At 37.3% G+C, this 25,700-nt stretch overlaps 1 protein-coding gene across 5 annotated transcripts in view; it reads right to left on the bottom strand.

The window, feature by feature from the left end:
• The window catches only part of ELOVL7 (ELOVL fatty acid elongase 7), a 63,875-nt gene that overhangs the window by 17,715 nt on the left and 20,460 nt on the right, over positions 1–25,700 (bottom strand). For 4 of the 5 annotated variants that reach the window (XM_011387188.2, XM_011387185.2, XM_011387186.2 and 1 more), the window contains exon 2: positions 6,853–6,950. In XM_011387188.2, the coding sequence (XP_011385490.1) occupies positions 6,853–6,916 (64 nt within the window). In that variant the 5' untranslated portion in view covers positions 6,917–6,950. Of the gene's footprint in view, positions 1–6,852; positions 6,951–7,283; positions 7,492–25,700 lie in introns of those variants that run through there. The other variant, XM_023526967.1, reaches the window with a different exon arrangement.

Consider the following 25,700-nt stretch of genomic DNA (forward strand, 5'->3'; position numbering starts at 1 on the left):
TTGTTTCTTAACTTTCTTCTTTTCCCAAGAAAACTGTGACATTTCCATATGTACCGAATCATAGAACTAAAAGCGACCTTAGCATCAGCTAAGTATCTAAAGTGTGGGTTCCAGGTGTCCAAAATGTGGGCTAACCAAACTGATATTTTGAGCAAAAACATATATTAGCTTCACAACACGTAAAGAAGAAATTCATCCAATCACTGCTAGTTCCCGGCCAGGAGAGTTAGATGAATTAAAAATTGCAACTCAAGATGAAATGTGATTAATTCTATAATCTTAAGTAGTTCAGGGGTAATTTTACTAAATTGCATCATAAACCCAGGGTACTATAAAGGAAAATAACGACAGACAAATTTCCAAGTGCATCTGAATTAAAATTGAGCCTTGACTAACCTTAGATCGCTAAATGCCATCACTTCTACCAACTGGAAAAGAGAGATGGGGGGAGAATACAGCCCTTGCTCACTTAAATTGCTAATGATATAGCCAAGTACTGAAAAATTTTGAATACCCTTCAAGTCTGACTTCCTACCCAATGCAAAAATTTTTTCAGTAGACTTTATGGTGAATGATTCAGTTGGCCTTGGTTTTATTGCTGGAGAGCTCCCATTTGACACCTGGATATACTAGGGCATGACTTTAACTATTAAAGATGATTTAGTTTGCATTCAAATGGGCTACCTTCAAAAATACTGACAGATGTCCTATTTAAAAAATAAATTAGCCAAAAGTCAGCTCCAAAACAAACCCCAAGATATTCAGGAATTTAATATGATAAAGAAAGCTCCATAAACAAGAAGAGAAGGGAGATTATTCAACAAATGTTGATAGTAAAACTGACTACTTGGGGGGAAAAAATGAGTTTGTTCCTTACCACATATCTTATACAACTAAGTCCCAATCTATGCAATAGATGCAAGGGATTTAAAGTCTTTCTACAAAAGTAATGAGAGGCTACTGGGAATGCTAGGTTAAACAAACAAGTTGCTTTTCTGCAGGATTTCGTAGTGATTCATGTTCATAATGAATTGCCCTGATTTTTTTGTAGAATATCATTTAACATCTTGTAGAACTAATATTCTGTGGAACACAGTTTGGCCAAATAGCCCTTTGCTAAAATAAATTTATAAAATTAAAAATTAGATAGTGATAAAGGAAGATTAATAGGATCAGATCATTTTGAAATTCAGTAACGAAGTAGAAAACATAAAATTCTTAAATGGTTAAACATGGGACATTAGAGACAGATAAGAGTTAAGAAAAACACTGAAATTTTTGTTTTGATAACCATACCATCACTGAGACTAGGAATACAGGGTAAGGAGCAAGACTGGTCAGGGAAAGGTGGCTTGTTTTAGAACAGCTTACATTTGGGGTGCCTATAAAACATTCATCTGGAGACTTCCACGGGCACTTAGATATCTGGGTCTGGAAGACGAGAGAGATCTGGGCCAGACGGTAGGTTTGCATCATCACACAAGTACTGAACAATAAAAGTGGTGAAACTAGCTTAGAAAAAGTGGGTAGAGTAAGGAAAGCAAATGACGAAAGTCATAATCTCGAGGACTCAGTGTTCAAAGGCGTGTGGGAGAAGGGAGAACTGTAAAGAAGCCTGAGGGGAGCAGCTGAAGAGGTAGATGTTAAGACCACAAAAGTGAGATCTCCTGAAGCCAAGGGAAGAGTGGATTTTTGGGAGGAGTCAAAGCATCAAACGCAGCAGAGTGGGAAAGTAAAATGTGGACTGAAAAATGCCACTGGATTAAATAAAAACAAGTCATCGCAGGAACAATTTTAGTGAAGTATCGTGCACTAAAATAGAAATTCAACAAAAGTTTGCTGACATTCAAAAAAGCACAAAGTTCTCAAAATTAAAAATTTCTTAAAAAAATTTAAGATTGTCACAGTTTTCAATCAGGAAAAGCTTTGAAATCAGGACATGTCACTATCCAAGTATATGTCACTAAAGTCTTTTATTGCTCTATTAGTTCCCTTCTCTCCTTTTTACAAATTTCCTGGGACATCTGTGTGCCATATGCTATTAAAAAGGCCACAAGAACCCTAGCCACAAGTCCATACCTCACTAGGGAAGTCTCAGTAAATGAAAGCTGTCCCACCAAGGAACAGAATTAGAATTGATCAAACTCTGATGGGTTTCTTCTATCAGTGAGTAATCTACACTTTCAATACATGAATATCATAAACCATTAATCCATCGGGTTTCATCCCCAATAAAATAAGGTCTTAAAACCAGTATCGAAAGAAAATCTCTAGAAAGATGTTAACATTATTATCTTTGGATGACGAAAGTAAGGTGATTTTTACTTTTTTCTTTTTCTTTATAAGCAATTTTAAATGTTTCTGTTATTAACAGACATCACATGTATGGTTGAAAACTAGGGATTTTTAAAGTATCAGTAAAGGAATTCCTGAATTAGAGACATATTCATTTTACTCTTTCATTGACTCAGCAGGGGGGAGAAAATCAAATGACATCATCTTTCTGTTATTCCACTGGTACCAGTAGACACAAAACAAGTCGCCTAAAACATGCTGGGCTGGTTCAGGAAGAAGAAGTAAAGAATTTTAAAATAAATAACTTCTTCCTGTAATTTAACATTTTAAGCACACGCCTTTTTAAAAAAATCCTGTATGTGACTTTTAAGTTCTGTGAATTAAAAAAAAAAAAAAATCAGTATACCCTTTGGGAAAAGCTAGTAAGTTTGATTTCCTATTATTTTAAAGCAAATAATAAAACAAAACGCTAAGCTTTTTAATCCTATTTTAACAAAGCTCTGGAGTCAGCTAGCCTGGGTTTTGATCTTGGCTCCCCTACTGACTACATTATGTGACCTGGGGCCATTGACTTAACTTCTCTTTGCTTAGTTTCCTCACCTGTGAATTGGGCATAAAATAGCCTGTATTTCATAGAAGATTTAGTGAGTTATTGTGTGGAAAGGGCCCAACACAGCCCAAGTGCTCAGTAAGTTTTGCTGCTATTATTATGGCAGATCTCAATTCTGTCAGCACAGCAGAATCACCTCTGGAGTGTATAAAAATCAAGTGGCCAAAAAATGATTCTGTTCCAACTGAATCAGAATCCTAGAGCATGGGTCCCAGGCAACCATATTTTAATAAAACCTGCCCATGTAACTTTGATGAACTGTCAGAGTTGAGAACCAGGGCTTCTGAGCTTCTTTCTTCTGCATTTAGGACCTCAAAGTCCCTCAGTAGGTGCTCTGCAGTGGTCCGTTATGTGGTTTTTCTGCCTCCTGATCCAATCTGCTACATCTGGCCTTCCACAAAACTGCCAAATTCACTACCTAAGATTATTCCTCTGCTTAAATTAGCTCTCTCTACTGAGCAGATAAAATTCAAAGTCTTTAATATTATGCTCAAGATTCCGGCTATTGTTAATGACTGACAACTGGTTTATTTCCCCTGCCTCCATTCTCAGCAACAGTTACACCCTACTGAATGGGGAGCCCACTTCCACATGAGGCAGTGGGCTCCCCATGATGAGAAGTTTACAAGTCAGGTGTGGATGGTGACTTGGTAGGGAGGGTTATAGAGGGGACTGTTCGAGGACATTTAAAGTTAATCCTGACTCAATCTGTGATTCCACAAATTACAAAAGGTTCAGGCTTGAGGTGAACTCTGTTTTCTCTAGAGACAAAAAGTTGATGATGCATCTTCTATTTGGCAACAGAATTAGGTTTAAGTGTCATGAATAGAGCTGAGAAGAAAGCAGAGAATAGGGACACAGGCTGTCTGAGAATCCATACCCCATAGATTACCAAAATTCTGATTTATTACTAGCCTGATCTTTTTTTTTCTAAGAGTGAGAGAGAGACAGAAAGAGAGAGCGAGCGAGAGAGAGAGAACAGGGGAAGTACAAGTGCCACATATATAGGATGCTAATGAACTTTTCCATCAACTACTTGTAAGACAGTGTTCTCTTCTTAAGTAGCATGTATTAGCTCGAAGAGTACATCTTTCAAATGACAAGCCCCAGTAAGATGAAAAAGCTGGGAAGAAAAGCAAGCATGTACCTTTAGTACTGTGCGAAATACTAAAGGTTCAGAATGTCAACACTCTTACTTAGACTCTATCTTCTTACAAAGAGATCAGTCTGAAAAGTCATTATTACTATCCACAAGGAGGAAAATTGCTTTTTAAACATTAAAAATATTATAGCATTATTCCAAAATTTGACATTTCATAGCTAAGAATCATAATAAATCCTCTTACAGCTTAAGTATTAATTAAACCATTTTTAAATTCTGTAGCTATGGAATTTTCCACACAAAATAACTATGCATTACCACCACTTCTCTAGCCATCAGAAAACCAAAGAATATCAGTGAGTTTCCTGAAGGCTACTCAGGATTAGGGCCAAAGCCAAGAACACATTTGAAATACTTGGCCCTTGATCAGGGATTCAGACCTTCCCAGGGTAAGCAAAATAAAACTGAATTAAGACGGCCAGAAATGATTCCTAATGGCTTGCAGAGATCAATAACACACAAAGCAAAAGCAAAAACCTGTCCTCTTAAACCTGAAAGTATTCTTATAAAGATGTAAATCCCAAAACAAAACTTTTTAACCCTCCTAGAGCCCAACAAGAAAAAATAAGTGTGAAGTAAACTTTTTTAAAAGGTGATATGCTATATTAAAATTATGTTAAGAGGAACACACTCTATCCATCATTTGTAACCACCACCACCACCACCATTTGTGTTGGGGTACCTCCCAAATGACAGAGCACTTTCACGCATATTTTCTGGTAGCTGGTAGATATCATACTCACCTCTGTTTTGCTAACAAAGAAACTGAGATTCGCAAACAATAAAGCATTCATTCAAGGTCACCCAGCTAATCCACAGGAGTGTCAGTTCAATTTAGGTCTTCTCATTATACATCCCATACCTTCCTTCCCCTCTCAAGACTTCAAATTAGCTAATTTCAGATATGTAGCACTCACTGCCTCTTCCTCTCACCTTCCTGCACCGTTTAATGCAACTCTGCTTCTGGGGATCTCCCTAACCACCCCCGCCCCTGGTCATTCTTTTTTCTCACCTAATATTATTCAGCTTTTAAATATAGGTATTTCCAATAAAAAGTAAAGAGCTGATCCATGGATAAAAGTAGAAGTGGAATTTAGAAGTAAGTTCATTTGTAAATATTTTATACTTCTAGCACTATATAGACAGTCATCATCATCTAAATCGATTTGGCTCTTGAGTCAGCATAATGATTACCTGAATCCCTTGGGTTCCTGCATTTGAAATAGTGAATAGCGAAAGTTGTATAGCAAGGGTTCTATTCTTCCCAACAAGTCTACGTCAAAAAATGTACCCAAATCTACTTGGTTCCCAAGCTCAAATCATGAGAGTTCTGGTAGCAAGGTACACCTCTACTTGATAAAGCTATTAAAATATTAGTATTAAAAAATAAATAAAAATAAAAACCATTAGAAAAGAACAAAAAATATTAGTATTTAAGTTAAATACTGAATTTGAGAACTCCTATAAACCTTTAGAGAAGGATGATCTCTGAAGAAATCTATATATTCCCTGCATCATCATAAGTTGGAAAAACTAAAAAAGAAGAAAATATGGAAACAGCCACTGTCCATTCCCCTAGCAGAGTGAAGCATCTCTATTTATGAGTATTTTTTATATCCTTGGCATTCTTCAGGAGAAAAACTATTTATGAGACCTTTTTTAATGAAATAAAATTGGTCTTTAGCAGTCTACTGAAAATGATGGCAACCATGAAACAGTGTATCTTTGCTGAAATCAGTGTAAACTTGAATATAATTCCAATTGTGGTAGGTGTCAAGAGGTGGCACTTTGCCCTCCTGAATTTGGTGAACATGCAATTTCTGGTTGATAGATAAAAACTAATCTAAAGTGGTAATGGTGGTACACATGTGTAAAATATTTCGAATGTGAAATACCGGAATACTAATCCAATTCAGAAAACATAGGTTCTAGTTTTTTCTGCCAACAACAAACCATGATGTTGGGAAGATCATATCTCTGGGCCTCAGTTTCTTCAACTCTAAAATGAGGCGTTAGCTTTGATGATATCTAGGTCCATCTCAGCTCTAAAATACTCTGATTCCTTGTCTATTTAAAAAATAATTTACCTTTGTTATGTTTTTAGAACATTTTATAATAGTTATAAAAGCAACACACATTTAGTGGTTTACTAAAATCTAGATAGACATAGGTAAGTAAATAGGAGCTACTGATGATTCTACACAGAAATAACTGCTGATTCTCATAAAAGAAATATGTGGCATTTATATCCTGTTTTCATGTAAGGTATTTTGAACTTCTTGCTGTGATAGTAAATGTTATTCTGTAACATTGATTTTTTTTTAATGGGCAAGGGGAGAAGGAAGGGATTTCAGAAATATTTTGGGGGTTACTCCACGAAACACTCCCTGCCCTTTCTGATACACCCCTGGGGTATCAAGAACCATCCTAGACAGGGCCACTAGGCAGTAACTATTATTTCCCCTAGGAGCAGAGTAGGGCAGAATCAGGCCTAAGAGCACCGTGCCTCCAAAATCACTTTTAATGGCTACTGAGTTGGAATGCACCATCATTTACTAACCAATTATCTTCACTGGATATTAAAACTATTCTCTCTATTATAGATGTCATAATGAACATCAGTGGAGCTCTATTAGCAATTGGTAATAAAAATAATATTTGGGGTGTCCTTGAGGGAGGGTTAAGCTGCAAAGTCTCTCATTCTGCTTCAATGAAATCCTATTAAATATTGGATTCCAACATAAAAAGGAAGGATGAGCATCAATTAGGAAATATGGTTACTTACCAGCATCTTTGATCCAATTATCATAAAGACTCACGGTCCTCGATGTAAAATCACTGAAGACCATTTTCCACAGGATTTACTGGCTCTTACAGTGGGTTCTTCAGTAAAACAAAAAAGAAGTGCATTATGATCTATAAATGAAAATAAAGCCAAGTTTCTAGTAATATAACATTAAAAATGCTAAAAATTTAATAAGAATAACTGGCAAACCAACACACTTTTACTGAGGGTAAATGCATTAGTGAACCACATTAAACCCTGATACAGTCACAAACATTTCAGACTTCTTTCAGCATTGTAAGAGCAATGCTTGCTTTCCTGAAAAAGAGTGACATTCTATATACAAGATACAAAAGGAGTAAATGCTTCTAAGGACTTTCATGGGAGCATCTCCCTTTTATGTGACAACATAGATTAGGAATGAACTGTACCTCCCATGGCAATGCTGAAGTTAAAAACCCAAGAGAAGAATGTCAAGAAGATATATAAACTTTCAGAGAAGCTACTCTGATTCAGATTTATAGCTGATCTTCGGGCATGATAAGGTCTTCTACATGTGAGTTTTTACAATTTAAGTAGAGTAGAAAGAGGAAGAAAAAGAAGATTTACAAGAGCCAAGGAAAAGCTGCCTAGTTTATCTGAACAGATAGACAATAATAGTAGAAAAAAGAAGTCTTCTGAAAAAGAAGACCAGGGAGGGGAAACTACCTTGTATTATATATTAAAAGATATTCTAAATCTTCAACATTTAAAATAGTAAGACATTGACTCATGAAGAGGCAAACCAATGAAATACAGAAGAATGTCCAGAAACATACCAAATACACTTGGGAATTTAGAACCGTTATTTCATAAATTCTTTCCCATATTTTAACATCTCTGAAATCAGCACACACCTTAAAAATGAATAGTATATTTGATTCCAAGTCATATGGTGGGAAGATGAAAAAGTTCTGGAGATGGATGGTGGTGACGTTTGCACAATAATGCAAATGTACTTAATGCCACTAAACTTTACACTTAAAGAGGGTTAAAATGGTATATTTTACATCATGTATACTTTACCACAATAAAAAGGAAATTCTCTAGTAGATAATAGGAAAACTCAGACTTTCTTCTAGCATTCTAAAATAAAGCCATTTTAGAATATACATATATATTCTAAATGTACGCATATATGCCTATATACAGGCATATGGTATTGATAAAGGTGGTACCTCAAACCAGTGGGCACCAAACTACTAGCAGTTATTTAATAAATGGTGTGGTACAACTGGATAGCCAGCTGAAAAAAATAATTGGATCCAAACATTATACTATAAACCAAGAGAAACTCCAAGCCGATCAAAGCTTTAAGAAAAATAAAGACATGAAAGTACAGAATGACAACATGGAAGAACACTTTATAACCTTGTAGTGGGGAAGCCCTTTCTAACTTTGACTTAAGATCTACAGACATAAGAGAAGACTAATGAATTTAACCATATGAAAATCAAGACGAAAAAACAAAAAGCCAAATGACAAACAGGAAAAAAAACGTTTAACTTATATCACAGACAACTGCTACTGTCCCAAATATATAAAGAGTTTCTAGAAATTGATATGACCTATAAACCAAGAAAAAAAAATGGGAAAATTTCACTGAAAAGGAAAAACAAATCGATCTTAAAACACATAAAAAGTTGCTTGACTTTAATCATAGTAAGAAATCTACAATATTTTATTGCATTGGATGTGCCCAAGTCTAAATATTTTTTTGTCAATCAGATGGGCCCAAATCCAAAAATATGCTAACTCTGTGGGCAGGACTATGGTAAACACATACATTGCTGGTGGGAGTGCAAATTACTATAACACTTAGTCAGGGTAATTTGGCATTATTAGTAAAAATTATAAATGCATATTTTAAACCCAGCAATCCTACTTCTAGAAACTTATAAATAACATATGCATTTGCAGAATGACATATATTCAAAGTTATTCATTGCATCAGTGAGAACGAAGGACTGGAAACAAGCCAAATATCTACTAAAGGAGGACTGGTTAATAAATAATAACACATCTAACACCATGAAATAGTATGCTATTGCAAATAAGAATGAGGAAGCTCTGCGTGCTGATATAAAAAGGTATCCAGGATAAATTTCTATGTAAAAAAAGCAAAGGAAAGTATAGAATTTTAAAATAATTACCTTTAATATAGAAAAAATGGAAAAGAGTAGAATACAAATTTACATGTTTTTATAGCATAAAAGGAACTCTGAAAAGTTATCCATGGGAAAGGGAATGGGGTAGAAACTGGGCTGAAGAGATGGGTAAAAGGAAGACTTTATATTATTTGTTTTTATGATTCACATGAATATATTACCTATCCAAAAAAAAAAATTAAAATATTTTCAAGGAAAAATTAAAAGACTAGAATCAGTTACATCTTTACTGAGACAATTTGTACTTGAATACCCCCAAACAAATGCACATATACACAAAAGAGGGATTGTTATCTTAATTCCTCAAGGGTCCATCCCCACCAGAGGATCTCTCCAGGTCCAGGTAGGTATCTCAGAATGGCCTCTACTTTGTCCTCAAGCTGAGTTCACATTTAAGACTGGCTGTGGTAATGCCAGGGTCTTGCCAGAGTTGGCCTGGACTCTTGGTTTCCTGTGGATCATCTCTATAGTGAAGGTGTGATGTGGAGTTAGGAGCAAGGGCTCTGGGGTCACAAAGCCCTTGGTTTGAATCTTACCACTTAATAGCTGTGTGACCCTGGGCGAAATTCAAGCTCAATGGCATAATCTGTAAAATGGTAATTCTACAACTTACCAAGATAAAATAAACCAACTCACAGAGTTGTTTTGAGGACCATATGAGATAACACATATTTGTAAAGTTTAGAGCACAGAATCTGTTAAAGAATCAACATTCAAAGTCAGACATTATCATTCATAGAGACAAGTTGTATTAATTTAATTGGAAGACATCTGGCCAAACTCATTATCTTATACAGTTGAATGGCAGTTTATGGAACAAATCTAAAGATAATTCTACTACGAACTCTACTACTTTTATTTTCAGAGCTGGTATGTTACAGATTATATATGATTCTTCCCTTGATGTTTTCTAATTGTCTTGATGTGAGTGTTTTAGACCACACTAATAGCTACTTTCCCCCATTTTAACCACTGATACAATAGGCCTCGAGCCATTATCTTCATAATTAAACTGCCTAAATAATACTGTTTAAATTATTCGGAACCAGAGTGAAAGATTCTAATTTTACATGGCATATGATGGATTACATTTCAAAGTATTTTTGTGTTCTCTGTGCAATTCCCGTCTTTTTTTTCCCTTTTTTTTTTCACTCAATACACCACTTTCCTCTCCCCAACCTTTACTGAAGCACAAAGACTCAAAGAAACCACAGTCAAATGCAGATCAGAAATACTGACAGCAAATAGAACTAAGTTCTCTAATCCCAAAGATTATATAAGACTGAAGTGGAGGAAGAGGAAAGGTAATTATAGGAGTGATTTACACTGGATGAGGAGTGGCAGAAACAGACATCTTCCAAGCAGGCGAGAGTTGGAGGACTGGAGAGGTAGGGAAGATATCCATCAGCCCAGCTTTCTGGAGTGGAGACTCACTGATTCTTTGATTGCAGATAACCTAACATCCAATAGTCCTTAACACTGTGGGCCCACCAAAGGAGAAGGAATGGCCATAATTTTGTAGGAATAGGGCATCAAAGAAAAATCTGATCATTTTACCTTGAAAGTCAACACAAACTGCTGAGAACTTCCTTGTAAGCTGAAGCAGTGATGGACTGGATGCCAACATTACATTGTAGGGTTTGGTCTAGAAAATTAATGACTAAATTTAGGGCAACCTGAGTTGTCTGCAAATATAGTGCTATCGTTGGACTACAGCCAGGCATATCTCCCTCAACCCTGCCCTTTTCCATGATTTAACATGGACAATTGATTGCTAGACAATGGTACACAGAGATGGGAAGAAAATTATTCTATGTGGTGAAGGTGTAGAGATATTGTCTAGCTGACAGCAGAACTGGGACCTTATTAAAATACTCAATGGCATAAAAGTTCAGGGCTGGAAATGCCAGAAAAGCCAGAGCTCTCATGTATGTGAAGCAGAGACTTAAAACTCAAAAACAGTAGACAAATCATACTTCCATTAAGGGTGGAAGAAACAAGATGGGTGCTATAGGGGAAGAGAAAAAAGCTCCTGTCAGAGCTCAGTCTGCCTCCAAAGACCTCAAAAACATGTGGCAGGATTAAACAGGAGTTTGTTGATGGGGGACTAGTGCTGGTATCCCATTGCCCAGCACCTGCAGCTGACCCATTAATCTTGCTTTTGTTTTTGACACTATCACATAGTGACTGAGTCATTTGGTAAAGAAGGGACTTAATCAGCACAGACTAGCTTCTTTGTGCCTGCATTAAAGATGTCAAGTTCAAATGTGAGGAGTGTCCCTGCTCTAGGAGAAGGCCCTTCACACAGGGCAGCTTACCAAGGCCGCTTAAGGCAACGCAGCATTGATACTAACACCAGAACACAGAGAGTGTGCTTGAGGTATCCGATCACTTCATCCACTTTGCTCAAATCTATCTCCACAGTAATCAGAAGGCAGAATTCATCTGGGAGAACTTCTTGTTGAATTCACTCAGACAGGGATGGACCTTGAAATTACCTGTGACAGGAAGTGCCTAGTAGGAGTCCAGAAATCTAAAAACATTTCCAGATGGACCCTCGAATGCAGAGATTTTTCCAAACCCTGCAAAATGTGTTGGGGACACTCTACCTGGGAAAAAGGGGTAGTAGGAAAAGGGGTAGTAGAGTCAGCCTATGGCTTTTCAGGAACAAGGCCATAAGATTTTCTTTCTTTTGATATTTGGGAGGTTCTGGGCTCCCCACTGATTCTGCTTTGGAAATCAGACATCAGTGATGAACCTTCAAGAACAGATCTGGCTAGCCACAGATGCTGCTCAGCGACACATAAACCAAAATGTGCTACAGAAAGGTGTCAGCAAAAGGAGGTTTGCAATGAAACTGGGGAACCTTTCTATAGAAAGCCAAGTCTGGCTTCATATTGGGGTGGTGGTTTGAAACTTTACCCTTGTACAAAGTAAGGGAGGATAAGGGGACAGGGCAAATCAAGCTCTTCACCGGAAATAATAATTGCTCCTTGGAAAACTGATTAGGAAAATACACCTTCAAATGCAGATGGTATATCAAGGGAGGAGAGAAGGGCCAGCTCAGAGGGGAAAAAAAAAAAAAAAAGGGCACTGCACCCTGACTCATTAGAAGGAGACAGGGAAGGTCAGCAGTGAGTCAGAGCGGGCGGTAGGAACTCAGCCTGCTGGGTGTTGAAATGACTTCCCAGGCGAAGGTGTTACAGACAGCCTCTCTCTGGGTTACGACTCTGGAAAATCAGAGTTCAGATAGAATCTCTGTTCCTGCTGTCTTGGGGAAGAAAAACGCTGAGATAAGAAATGAATTTCTCAGTAAGAACTCAAAGATTGCTAGGGGAACTTCCACCTAGATATTAATCTGTGTGATCCCTGTGTGTTTCCTTCCCTGGCTGTTTTCCTACTGTAATTGGTTGCCCCCTCCCATTCCTACCCTCTGTAGTTAAGCAGAAATAGCCTCAAAGAGGTTGTGAGCCTGACTGCTGGACAGAAAGATTCGAGTTCTTGAGTTTGTTTTTTCCCGGTGATTTAGTAAGACTGAGGCTGGGGAAAGGGGGTCAGAAACTTTTAAGTATATTAAAATGTGAGGGATGACTATAAAGTAACAATTTGTTTGTTTAAAACAGAGTTTCTCAACCTTGGCTACACTGACATTTTGGGCCAGACGACTCTTAGGTGTGAGTTGCTGTCCTATGCATTGTAGGATGTTTAGCAGCAACCCTGACCTCTACCCACTAGATGCCAGGAACACCCTCTCCCTAGCTGATACAACCAAAAAGGTTTCCAGAAATTGCCAAATGTCCCCTGGGGCAAAGTCATCCCCAGTATAAGCTACTAACATTTATTCACCCAAATAAGAGTGGTTTGCTTCAGAATAATCACTTTGGCAATTACAGCAGTCCCCCCTTAATCACAGGGGATACGCTCTAAGACCCATAGCAGACGTCTGAAACTACAGATAGCACCAAATCCGATATATACTATATTTTTTCCTATACATCCAAACTTCTGAAAAGTTTAATTTATAAATAAGGCACAGTAAGAGATTACAATTAATAATAAAATAGAACATTCACATAACAAAAGTGAATGTGGTCTCTCTCTTACTCTTGTTCTCAAAATATCTTATTGTACTGTACTCACCCTTCTACTTGTGATGATGGGGGATGATATAATGCCTATGTGATGAGATGAAGTGAGGAGAATACGCTCGCTGGACAAAAGAATGATTTGCATCCCGGGCGGGACAGAGTGAGACAGCGTGAGATTTCATAATGCGACTCAGAGCAGTGTGAATTTTAAAACTTATGAATTGTTTATTTCTGGAATTTTCCATTTAATATTTTTAGACCATGGTTGACCGCGGGTAACTGAAACCACGGAAAGCAAAACTGAGGATAAGAGGGGACTGACTACTGTATATATTTGTTTCAGTGATGCTGTTGTTCAAAACAATTTTGGAGCTTTTCTTTACAAATCGACTTCCGAGTTTTTCAAAATTTCATTAAATGGCTTTAACAGAGAAAAATCTTTGTCTATTGCTTCTAAAAACCAAGCTCATAACTAATCATAAGTTAAGAATGGATCAAGCTGAGCTACTCCTTGTTAAGTGGGATGGGAATGTAGAGTGGAAGTGGGTTTAATGATAATACTACTAATGTTTGCTACTTACGGTTTACAAAACGAGGACAATTCCGAAGGAACAAATCGAGAAATGTCTCGGGCTGTGGCAATATTAATGGAAGAACTGTATTGTAGCTTCAGGTGACTATTTTAGAGGAAATACTCACTTAGATGTGTACATTATATCATATTAGTTTAAGTCCTTTTAATCTTTATCATTTATTACAAATTCCATTTAAAAGAAAGTGTGAATCTAGAATGTGAAATAGACTCAGTGAAAAATAATTTAAAATGACAGATCCTCAATTTTGTTAATTACTATGTATGTGTACGTATGCATGTATACTGTGACACACACACACACACACACACACACACTGCAGAAGCAAAAATACATGTTCATTATATCTACCATTCAGTATTTTGCATTTTATTTCAATGTTTCGTGTGTGTGTGTGTGTCTGTGTGTGTGTTTCTCCTTGGGATTTCTTTTATCACCACCCTCCCACTTTTTGCCATTTCTATTTAATACCTAGGCTGTGTGAATTGCCTTGGGAATGAAATAGAACAGCAAAAGGCACAGAAACACAAAGTTTTATCCTAGCTTTTGAGTTACAGAAGCTTGGGCACTTAGCCATACAGAAGAACTCAAGGGCATGGATAAGCAATTTAGGAAGAAGCTTCTGAGGTATCCATGCCTCCTAGCCCAGAAGGGCATGCTTCAGGCTTAAGGGAGGAGTCAGAGGGAAAGCAATAAGCACAAGTTTTGGAGAAAAAGGCAATAGCCCTGGTGAGGTGCCAAGTAGGATTATGAGAATAGAGAGCAGAAGGGTTCAGGCTCTGTTGCTTGGGTAGAGGTACAACAGGTGGCTGATGGGGCCTTAGGTAGCCATAGAAAATTTATCATGATCCAGCATGGTATCAGAGCAGCAGATAGATTTTTGAGTACTCTCAACACACACAGAAATATTGCAGAATTGCTGCAGAAAACGGAAGAGTTATGCAGCTAGCAATAAAATAGACCTGCATGAACAAGTGGCCAAAGACCCAACGGGACCCTGGATATTTCAGGGGATGGCTTTACAGACAAAGGATATCGAGGACTAAAAGGACTCCTCCTTCCAACTGACTTAATATTACATAAGCTTTTTATAACTTGCTAAGAGGGGGATGGAGAGGCATGGTCATATTTAAGAGCTGACTGAAATAGGTCCCTACAACCCTCCCCAAAATTAAAAAAAAAAAAAACAACCTGTAATAAAAACTAAGCTGTAAAGAAATAAAATTATGTTCTTACATAGCTGACTGTTGAGTGAGGTTTGAAACCATTTACTTTAGGTATGAGATCATGTCAGTACAATTTTTCTCTCTTCTATAACCCTTATATCAGTGGTTGCCAGACCTAGTTGATAATCTGAATTATTTGGAGAGAGATTTGGACATAGTTAGTATGTCTGGGGAGAGTTTGATGATGGGCCAGGTTTGGAAACCCTTCTTAATGCCACATAAACCATTCTCAGACATGACACCACACTATAAAAACTGTGACGAAGGATTCAGTTAATGAATGTCACTGGGATATAATAAGGCATCTGGATTAAGAAGGGCAGGAACAGGGGTGCAATCAATAATGGAAAAGATTTCTTTGGTGATTCAAAACAACTCACAAGAAATGTGAAATCTGAGAGATCTTTGAGTCAGCACATACACCCAGGATGTAAGAAAACTAATTTCCTAGTATGAGAGTGAAATAAGCTTGAAGTTCTCAAGCATCTGTAAGAGAAAATCATCTTAGGTCTTAGTAAATTACAGAAAATTTGAATATAAGCCTTGCCTTTTAGGCAAACAAAACTGTCAACGCAAATGTCAAATAAAGATACTAAACACCTAACTGTGTTTTAAATGGGAATGTTATAAATCGGGGAAGATGCTTTGTCTGCAAGTAACAGAACACTTAGCTCAAAATGGTTTCAGCAATGGGATGTATTATCTCACAAAAAAAAGTAGCCTAAAGGTATGGAAATTTCTTCTGAGTTGGTTAATTTTTGTTTTGATATTTTTGTGGAAAAAGATGGCGGCAATTATTTCAAATGTCACATTCTCATACACCTTCATCCAGAGTACTGAAGTGGTCTTGTGTCTTTCTTTAGGAGCTTCAAAATCCTCCCCAATATTCCCCCAGAAGCCCATTAAATGCCCCTTCTCAGAATTGTGTCACATGCCAATACCTACACCAAGCACTGAAAAGGGAGCAGGGCTGCAGTGGTTTCTTTATGGTAATAGGTACTATATTTACCCACAGACTCTGGTCACATGGGAAAGCACATGGCTTCAGGGAGGAAGGAAGAGCCAAAAATAAGGGAGAAGAACAGTTACTCCACAAGGAAGAAAGGAAGTTATCTCTGAGAAACAATGTCTGCTGGAACTGTGACTTAAAGAGATTATTCTGTAGTGACATTTCAAATATGAACTGAAGCTCAGACAGTTAAGTCCATCCATCTAAATGTTCTGTCTTCACCCTGGTAGTAGGTGCTCAGGATAAACTAATCTGAATTTTCTTTTAAACAAAACGTGATTGATAAGTTCAGCATTCTATGCAGCACCATATAAGACTTTCTAGAGACTTTTACATATCTGCTATTTAGATATATTATCTTGTGCGAGTTTCTTTGATGATATAGATAACATACTATAAACCCATAAACACAGACAGCATAGGGTTGGACTCACACTTGTTAATTGTTATACCACTTCCGTGAACTTATGCTGTTCTGACTACATATTGAATGTTTAAATAAAAGGGGTGTTTCCCACCCCCAATAACAATGTACATATCAACCTTCTCCCTATATGAATAGACCCAGGCCTGCTCTTCAATCGAGTTTAAGAGTTGTAATTTCCATGTCAAGCAGGACCTCAAAACAAATATCTTTACCATCCCTTCCATTCCTTACTACTCCATTATTTCATCTTGATTTAAATTACTTCGTTTTCCCTTAATAGAGGGACCTGTTAAAATTAGATGCCTCTAGAAAATGTAATACTGTACATACATGACCCTGCAGACTAATTCAGATTGCATTTCTGTTTGGTTGGAGCTCTGCAGCACAATTGCAACTCATAAGTTTGAGCGAGAAGCCGACAAACTTTTGTTTAGATGTTCATTTAACAACCTCAATATGTTAATATGGCAACTTGTTAGAAATGAAGGGATCCTAGAAACCAATGATATTAGCAATGACCCCACTAGGAAATACAATTCATGTTGAATCTTTAGCAAGACTCTACACGTGCTATTTATTGTGCTTATTATTACTTTTACGATAACAGAGTTTCCCAGACTAAGCACAGCAACGAGTATTCTTGCTAAGTCTCTGGTCTCAGTGCAGCATTCTACAACTAGAGAGATAAGACAAACTTAGAGAGTCAGAGAACCTTTATGGCAAATAAAAGGCCTGCTCAAATCACCAGCAGATATAAAATGGTGCTAGGTAGTAAAGAAGGGTAGGAGGATAATGACATGATCTTGTCCTCAAGCAGCCCCAGCATATGGAAAGAGTCTAGAAAATGGGATGAATAAGTCTGAGAAAAGCATCTGAAAAACTGTCTGGATCAGGTGTCTCTGGGAAATATAACACTCTATATGTATGACCCACCAGACTAACAGACTGAAGTGACCACTGGAAGCAATGAGACTTGTTTTTACGTCAGAAGAAATAATAACTACCTTAAGGGCAGTTTAATTCCTATTTCTAATCTAAGTCCTAGTACAATGCCTTGAGTAAAACAGATGCTCAATAAAAATCTGCTGAATGAATTTTAAAATGTAAAATCAGAAAAACAAGGCAAAGCAAGAACAAGTACTCTATCCCTTAGGTCATCTTCTCCAATTGTTTCCAAATGAATGCAATACTTCTCTCATTTATTTTCTCTTCAAACATCTGTTATTGTGCAAAGAAGTGCTGAGCAGGACACAAAATTTGTTTTAAAATATGGTCCCTGAATTCTAACAACTTTCAATTTGGCAGGAAAAATAAATACCTACACAGATATATAAAATGCAAAGCAGAATGCGAGGTCACACCAACAGTTCACAGAGAATCCTACAGCCTCTAGAAATGAAAGTTCACATCTGGCATGTGATGCGGAAGAAAGGCATAATAGAGGAGAGGATATATGAGCTTGAGAATAAGATTTCAATAGGCAAAAATATGTGCACCTGGGAGAGAGGATAGGCATGCATCGCAGCGAGACCTCCATGGGAAAATTCATTCATTTGTTTATTCAATGAAGATTCTTAAGTATGTTATATGCCAAGCACTGTTTTAGGTGCCAGTGAAATAGCAGAAAACAAAACAAACATTCTGCCTTTGTGAAATTATAGAAAAGCTCCAGGTGTGTTTCCAGAATGTTTGTTAGTCCATTTTGGTAATATACAGAATTAAGGATGGGAACAACAGAAAGATCAAGACAGGAAAGGTACATTCCAGAGGTGATACGTGGTTGTGGAGGACCCAAAAGCCAGGCTAAGGAATTTTTTGGACTTAGTTTTGTTGACAATGAGGAATCCTTATAGGTTTCTCAACCAAGGACTATCTTAATCAAAGTGGTGTTTGGAAAGATTAACTGGGTGGTGGAGTCCAGGGCTGGGTGACCGAGGGTGTGGTTTGGAAGCAGGGACAACAATTATGCAGCTGTTGCATCCTATTGGTAAGGACTGGGTGTTCCACTAGGGCGTTCTCATAACAATTTGTCTCATCTATGACAGTACTTATTGCATAGCATTGCAAATGCCTGTTTATTAATTCTTATCTTTCCATTAATCAAGAAAGAAGACACTGAGCCTCATTACTTTGTGTTCTCAGTACTTGGACTAGATTAGTACCTGGCATGCAGCAGAAAATATTTGTGGTCTGAGTGAATATTCAAATGTTATGGGTTGAATTGTGTCCCTTCAAAATTCATATGTTGAACTCCATCTCTCAGTGCCTCTGGATGTGACCTTATTTGGAGATAGAGATAATCAAGTTAAAATAAAGTCATTAGGGTAGGCCCTGATCCAATATGATTAGTGCCCTTTCTAAAAGCGGGAATTTGGAGACGGACATGCATATAAGAAGAACACCATAAGGATACGAAGATGACCATCTACAAACCAAGGAGAAAGGCCTGGGACAGATCTTTCTTTCATCACCATCAAAAGGGACCAACCCTGCCAACACTTTGCTTTCAAATTTCTAGTCTACAGAACTGTGAGACGATAAATTTCTGTTATATGAACCACCCAGTTTGTGCTATTTTGTTACAACAGCACTAGCAAACTAATAAAACAAGCGTAAACGTTTAGCCAACTTGAAGAAACATTCAGAATTAAAGCCCAGGATTAAGGTCATCATTAATTATAAATAAAGAGAGGTGATAATGTGGGAGCAGAATAAATTTCTGTGATAAATAATATAGGAGGAAACATGGCAAAGGGCAGCATCTCAGGGAACACTCATGTTTAAAAAACAGAAAGAGAAGCCAGGGGCAAACACAAAGAAGCAACAGTCAGAAAGCTGAAGAATAAAGTTGCCTGGTAGAATGTGCCTCTGAATACTTCAAAAAAAGTAAGATAAAGGACCAAAAACTGCCCACAAAATTTTACAGAAGCAATGAAATAAGGAAGGGCTATAGAAAGATGTTCTAAATCTCAAAAAATCATGGCCCCAGAAAGACTCTATGGCAGCCATAACATGGCAACACTCCTAGCCCAACATGGCCTCTTCCCAGCTGTACTGCTGATGCAAAATAGCCTAAGAATTCTCACAAATTCCCTCAATTCTGAAGAGAAAGAAACAGACAAATAATCTAATCTTTCCCTTCTCTAGATGGTGAAATGGAATGACAGACCCTACTTTGATGATGGAAGCTTCACACCTAACTGGTGAACAGAGAAAGATGCCTTAAAGGTATCCCTTTGGGAATGGGATACACCTGTGAGAAGCGGTGAATCTTAACAACACTTTAAAAGTGAGAATACAATCTGCCTGAGCTGAATTCTTCTTTCCTTCACCCTCCGTGTCCTCGGAGTAGAGAAAAAAATGTGTATAAACTGAAATTCTCAGCCCTCAAACTATAGCATACAACACATATTGAGCTTAAAACACGTATTCATAAAATGATATTAAAAAAAAGAATGAAATGGAACTGGAGAATGTAGAACCAAGGAAACAAATTGAGGACCAAAGCATTATTATAGCACTAACAAATAAACAGCCAGAAACAGAACAGTTGTAGTTAAACAGTGAATTCCTGATATAGAAGGGAGGTTTAACTAATCAAATGAACATGACAAAATTAAAACAATAGAGAAAAGCTATTGGAGAGAGCAAAGATGATCCAATATTAGGATAACTGGTATTTTTAAAGTACAAAATTCAACAAAAAAGTAATAAGATTCATATTTTTTACAATCTTTTTTCATAATTGTAAGGACTCATTTAAGAGAACTGTGTGAAAAAACATTTATTTGAAGTTCAGAAATTTCTTCAGGTTCACTTCAGTTTCTTTTTTGACTATTAAAATCAAGTAGAATTAAATTTAATACCTTTCCTTTACAAGTAGCATATATAATCAATTTTGTAAAAATGCATCTGTCTAGCTATTCAGCTAGCCAGCCAGAACCAGCATTTCATCTGTGTACATGCATAAAAATGTCTGGAATGATGCTGACATAATAATGACAATGAGAATTATTACTGGGTGGTTATATTTGGGGTGATTTAATTTTAAAAAATACATGTTTACCTCTTTTTTCCTCCATTGCTTAATTCCTCTAGAAAGAACATATACTATTTTATGAGAACAAGATGATATTTTTCTTTAAAAATATTAAGAGACTAGCAAAATGTTAAGAATTTTTGAGGATGGATGATGGTATATGGATGTTATTTACATATCTCGACTTTTCTATATGTTGGAAAATTCCATTAAAAATTGTTCAAAGAAATAAAGAAAAAGAACATTAAGGTTAACAACTAGTATTGGAAGTGTGAAACAAGCTCAGGGAGAAAACCAGTTATCCAGTGTTGAGGGAATGAGGATGCAAAAGAAACTACTGAGTTCTGAAACTAGCAAATAAGTTGTCAACTTTAGCGTACACTGCACAGCTAACGGTAGAAATTAAATCCAGGTCTCTAAGGGTTGAAGAGGCATTGAAAGTAGTTAGTGTGTGTATATATAAATGCATAAATTTTATTGTCAAGTCAGTTTTGAGCCAGAGGGACCCTAAGAGTTTATCTGCCTGTGAGAATTGAAGCTCTGAAAGATTTTCCAAGAAAACTAGACCCAACATTAAGAACCAGCACTGACTTCTGGGCTCTTTCCAATTCTATGTTGCCTGTTACTCAAGATATTTTCTAGGACAATGGAGAAAAAGAATGGTAGAGTGAAAGACAGGTTTCAAAGATGAATACATCCTGAATACATTTATAGGACCAGGAAAAGTTGGTGGTGGAGGAGAAATGTGCATGTGTGCATATGCCTAAGACAAGAACTCTGATATCACAGGAAGTCAAAACAAAATAGGAAAATAACAAAACAAAGTCTCAAGTGAAGATCCCCTGGCCACAACTGCAAGGACAGCAGGCACAAGAAGGTCCCTATTTCGATACCTGTAATCCAGCCTATAAATAGCTGGGTTTCTAAAAGCAACCCAGCTATTTATAGGCTGAACAGGACAAACAGAGACTCATGGACATGGACGGGAAGGGAGGGGAGAGGGAGGAGGGCGAAAATAAAAAAATAAAATGTTAAAAAAATTATGTATATATAGTATGAAAAAAATAAAATGAACAGCTGGGTTTATAAAGTGCAATTATATTTCAGTTCTTTGGAAAATAAAAGTATTTCATCAAAATAAAAGTGTAACAGGCATTTAGTTTTTGGCAAACCACAAACACTGACAGCTCACAATGTGGGTAAATATAGTTTTAATTGGAGTTCTGGCTCTAAGCACAACAGAAGGTAAGAGAACACCTTTCCTAGGGCCTCAAGAAAAACCTCAGGTGGGTACATCTTATACCCAGAGATCTCGTTCTGCCCTAAACTCCCCAAAACAACTATCTAATAAGGCCTTAACCTCACCAAAAATGTTCCACATACACAATTACCCAATCCCTCAAACAACAAATGAAAACATCAAATTATTAAATTGCAACTCATGTTGGCTAGTTACTGAAAACAATTTCATCATTATTTAGAATAAGAGTAATTATTAAATTTTAATCTGCATTAGACTTTCCTGAGATAGTTGTTGAAAAGGCATAGTTCCAGGGGCTCCCTCATAGGCACTCTCATTCCGGTGGTCCTTCAACCATACTTAGGCAAACACTGAACTGTGATTTTCTGGTTTTATTTTGAGACAATGCTCATTAATGCAAATGGATTTTTAAGTGGGTGTTTTAGGTACTTAAGAAATGGATAAAGCATTTTTTATAGTATGAAGGAAAATAGTTGGAGACACGAGAACCGCAGAAGCAAGCTGGCACTGGCTCGGCATCCTCTCCTGACTATGTATTAGTACTTAGTCAAATTGCACATAAAAATGTTTCCTTCTCCTTTGTTTACTATACTGCTAATATGACCAAACATAAATCCAGCATATATCTAAAAAATTTTTTAATGAAATAAAATCTATGAAAAAAATCTTCGGCATCTTCAGAGTAATTAACATCTTTTCAGAACAGCTTTCCACAGAGATATTTATCACCTACAAATTCCAAAGTGTCTGATATCCACACAGTACCCCACTAGTTTTTTTGTCATCTGGAACTTCTTTTTGATAGAGTTCAGTATCTCAGATAATCAATCATTATATAAAAATACAACCTTACCGCTAAAACACACCATTTAAACTACAAGGATTTCACCTTTACTCTTTTTTTTTCCCACCTAAGACAGATGAAACATTTATTAGATTTCTTCCAATCTGTCTTCTGGGTTGTGGAGTTTGTGATTCCTCCAAAAAATATTTAGGAATGTCATCTTGAATCATGCTTCTATTAAGTGTATTGATCTTATATTTCTCACTTGAACATCATTTGTGGAGTTCCTAGAAGGCTGGCCCACGGTTTTAGGGATAGCAACAATGCAAAGTCTTGTCATTCACTCCGTAAAACCTACCCGAAGCCACCCCTGTCGTCCAGCCCTTCTAATGACCCTAGTTTCCTTCTTTATTCTCTACCAAGAATGCTTCTCTATTCACCTAGTCCCAATATTAAGACAAGTCTTAGAAAAAAGCAAAAATTAGAAATATAAATAATGAAAACTTGAGGAAGAGGGAAGAGCACACAGTAACAAAGGGATACTCGCCAATAAGTCTGACAATAGAGAGCAAAACCTATCGTTTGGTACATATATTTCGGTTTCATCAAAAACATGTGTTGTGATAGAAAAAAGTTTAAGCACTTGTGATCTATATTGGTGGATCAACAGCAAGAGTGACCAGTCCTTCGCCAGCTGGAGCAGACAAGCTGCTAAACCTGAGTGGGAAAATATAAGGAATAAGCCATATAATGAAATGAGTGAGAGGGACTGTTCTTGAATAGATCTGACATACTGCGATTCATATGGGGGGATTCTGGACCCTAGCATCTCTAAAGGGTGCTCGATGGAGGGTGTGACTGCCCTCAGATAACCGTCTCACTTGGTTAAAGGTGTCCTTTCTCATTGGAGCTATGCAAAAACATTAGGAATCTCCCTCTTGCTAATCCAAAAGGCTTTTTCTTGAGTTCTCATCTACCCTGTTTCCCAGCAGTCCCACATTGCTGACCTATCCTTTCTCCCCGAAGCCCTGACTTTGACTTTCAGAGCATACCATTCTTCTAACTGGACTCGTGCCTTTCCATTGTTCTGTTGGTGCTTTTCCTCACACTCCTGTACTGGGGGTTTCTCCCCTCGTCCCTTGGCACTTTCTTTTCACCTACTTACTCCTAATATCATGTTAATGACTCCTAAATATGCATTCTGAACCCCAATCTTTCACTCATACCAGAGGCCGCTATTGCCAAGTGCCAATAACATTATAACTTTGATATTCCACTGTCACAGGAAGTCAAACTAATCCCAAAACAACTCATTTTGCCCAATTTCTACCTTTCACCAATTGGCTTCTTTATCCAGTATTTCCACCGATGTTAATGCTTGATTTCTGATCTAAAGCAGTAGAATGATTTGCTCTTTCACCTCTAACTTGCAAGCTGTTACGAATTCCTTTCACTTTTCTTACTTGAAACTTTCTCCACCAGTCTCACTGCTAACAACCAGAAAGAACCCACTTCACCCTGTATAACTGCAACTGGGCCTCGACAACTTCTGCTTTACTCTTATTTCCTTCAAATTCATGCTTAGGGTTAATATTATTACCAGAAAGAAAAAAAAAAATCCTAAAATACCACGTTCATCTTTTCTCCTTCTCAAGAAAGTACAATGACTCCCTATCATAAATTACATCAAGCCCCAAGTTCTCAGGTCCATTATCTGACTCCACTCTCCCCATTCAAGTTAACTTCTCGCCTCTCTCCCTACTACTCTCTAATGTTAAAAATCTCCTTTTTATTTTTCCTAGTAAGCTATTCCCGCACTGTCCCCTTCCCACTCTCCCAAACCTAAAAGTCATCAACTGTTGATTACACTCCAATCACTTTTTTATATGAACAGAAATGGGGATTTGGAAACTTCAGAGGACACCTGTCAAAGACCACTAGTCCAGTACATAAGGATTTGTAAAGAGGAGAAGCAGCAGCTAAAACCAAACAGGTAGATGGAGGCTGAATAACAAAGATCCCTGAGGGCAAGTCTGTCACATTTATTTCTCTTAGAGAGTTAGCTCTCAGGTTAAAGTACGAAAACAATCATGAAATCACAATAAAGTGCAAGCAAGTGAAATAAAATATCAAGGTCTCCCTTGTGACCACCATGTATGAGATTTGTAAGAACAAACACTTCCTGCCATGGGAACTTTGCCACTGTGTCCTTCAGATAAAAGCAGTTCCTCTGCTTTCATAAATTAAGCAAGAGGTTCAAAAGCAATGCGGCAACTAGCTCTGCTGAGCAACTTCTCAGATGAAGGTGGGAAAGGCTTTTCTCAGTCACCCAAATCCACCTGTGCCAAGCTGGAATCTGATTAGAAATTTGTATAGCTAAAAAGCTGTCTTGATTAAAGTTCTAAAACTGATGCTTTTAAAAAGAATATCATATTAATAATGAGTTAACAGAAGCAAATGAATGGGTCAAATAAAGCTTACATAGAAATTCATAATGAAGAAGCAGCACCACAGATGACAATCAGTTTTCTGGAAAGGTCTCAGCCGTCATCTTAAAGTATTGCTCAAAAACTAAGGTGTTTACAGTCCCTGTGAGGAGGGAAAGGAAGCTGACCGGGCATACTGCAGGCAGCGCAACAAAGCACATCTGAAATCAAATGTTGCCTACTTCGTGAGACGAGGGAGTAGAGCAAGTTGCACTGAAGTTATCCAAGAGAATAACAATAGTGCCCACTTCTCAAGGGCTGAGTCAGGAACTGTGCCAGGTGTTTCATTCACACTATTTAATCCTCATAGCAACCTTATGAAAGAGGTGTCATTATCTCTATATCACAGATAAGGAAACTAGAGCTGGAAGAAGTTAAGTATAGGGTTATAGAGCAGGGTTTCAAAGTTCAGCAAGACTCTAGTCTATGCTTGTCCACTACAGCGAACAGCTTTCCAGTGTGAAGGGTGGTAAGAGGAGCAAGATGGCAAGACAGACTTAGATAATCAACCAACTGGATCAACAGCAGGACCTATGCTGGGGATTCACAGTGGATCAACTACTTCACAGCCACTAGGATGGCTATAATCAAAAAGACAGACAATACGCAGTGTTGGCAAGGATGTGGAGAAGTTGGAACACTCATACATTGCTATTGGGATTGTAAAATAATGCAAGCATTGTGGAAAATAGTTTGGCAGTTCATCAAAATATTAAACATAGAGTTAT

Source organism: Pteropus vampyrus, unplaced genomic scaffold, assembly GCF_000151845.1.
Source record: "Pteropus vampyrus isolate Shadow unplaced genomic scaffold, Pvam_2.0 Scaffold1000001020, whole genome shotgun sequence".
Lineage (NCBI taxonomy): Eukaryota > Metazoa > Chordata > Mammalia > Chiroptera > Pteropodidae > Pteropus > Pteropus vampyrus.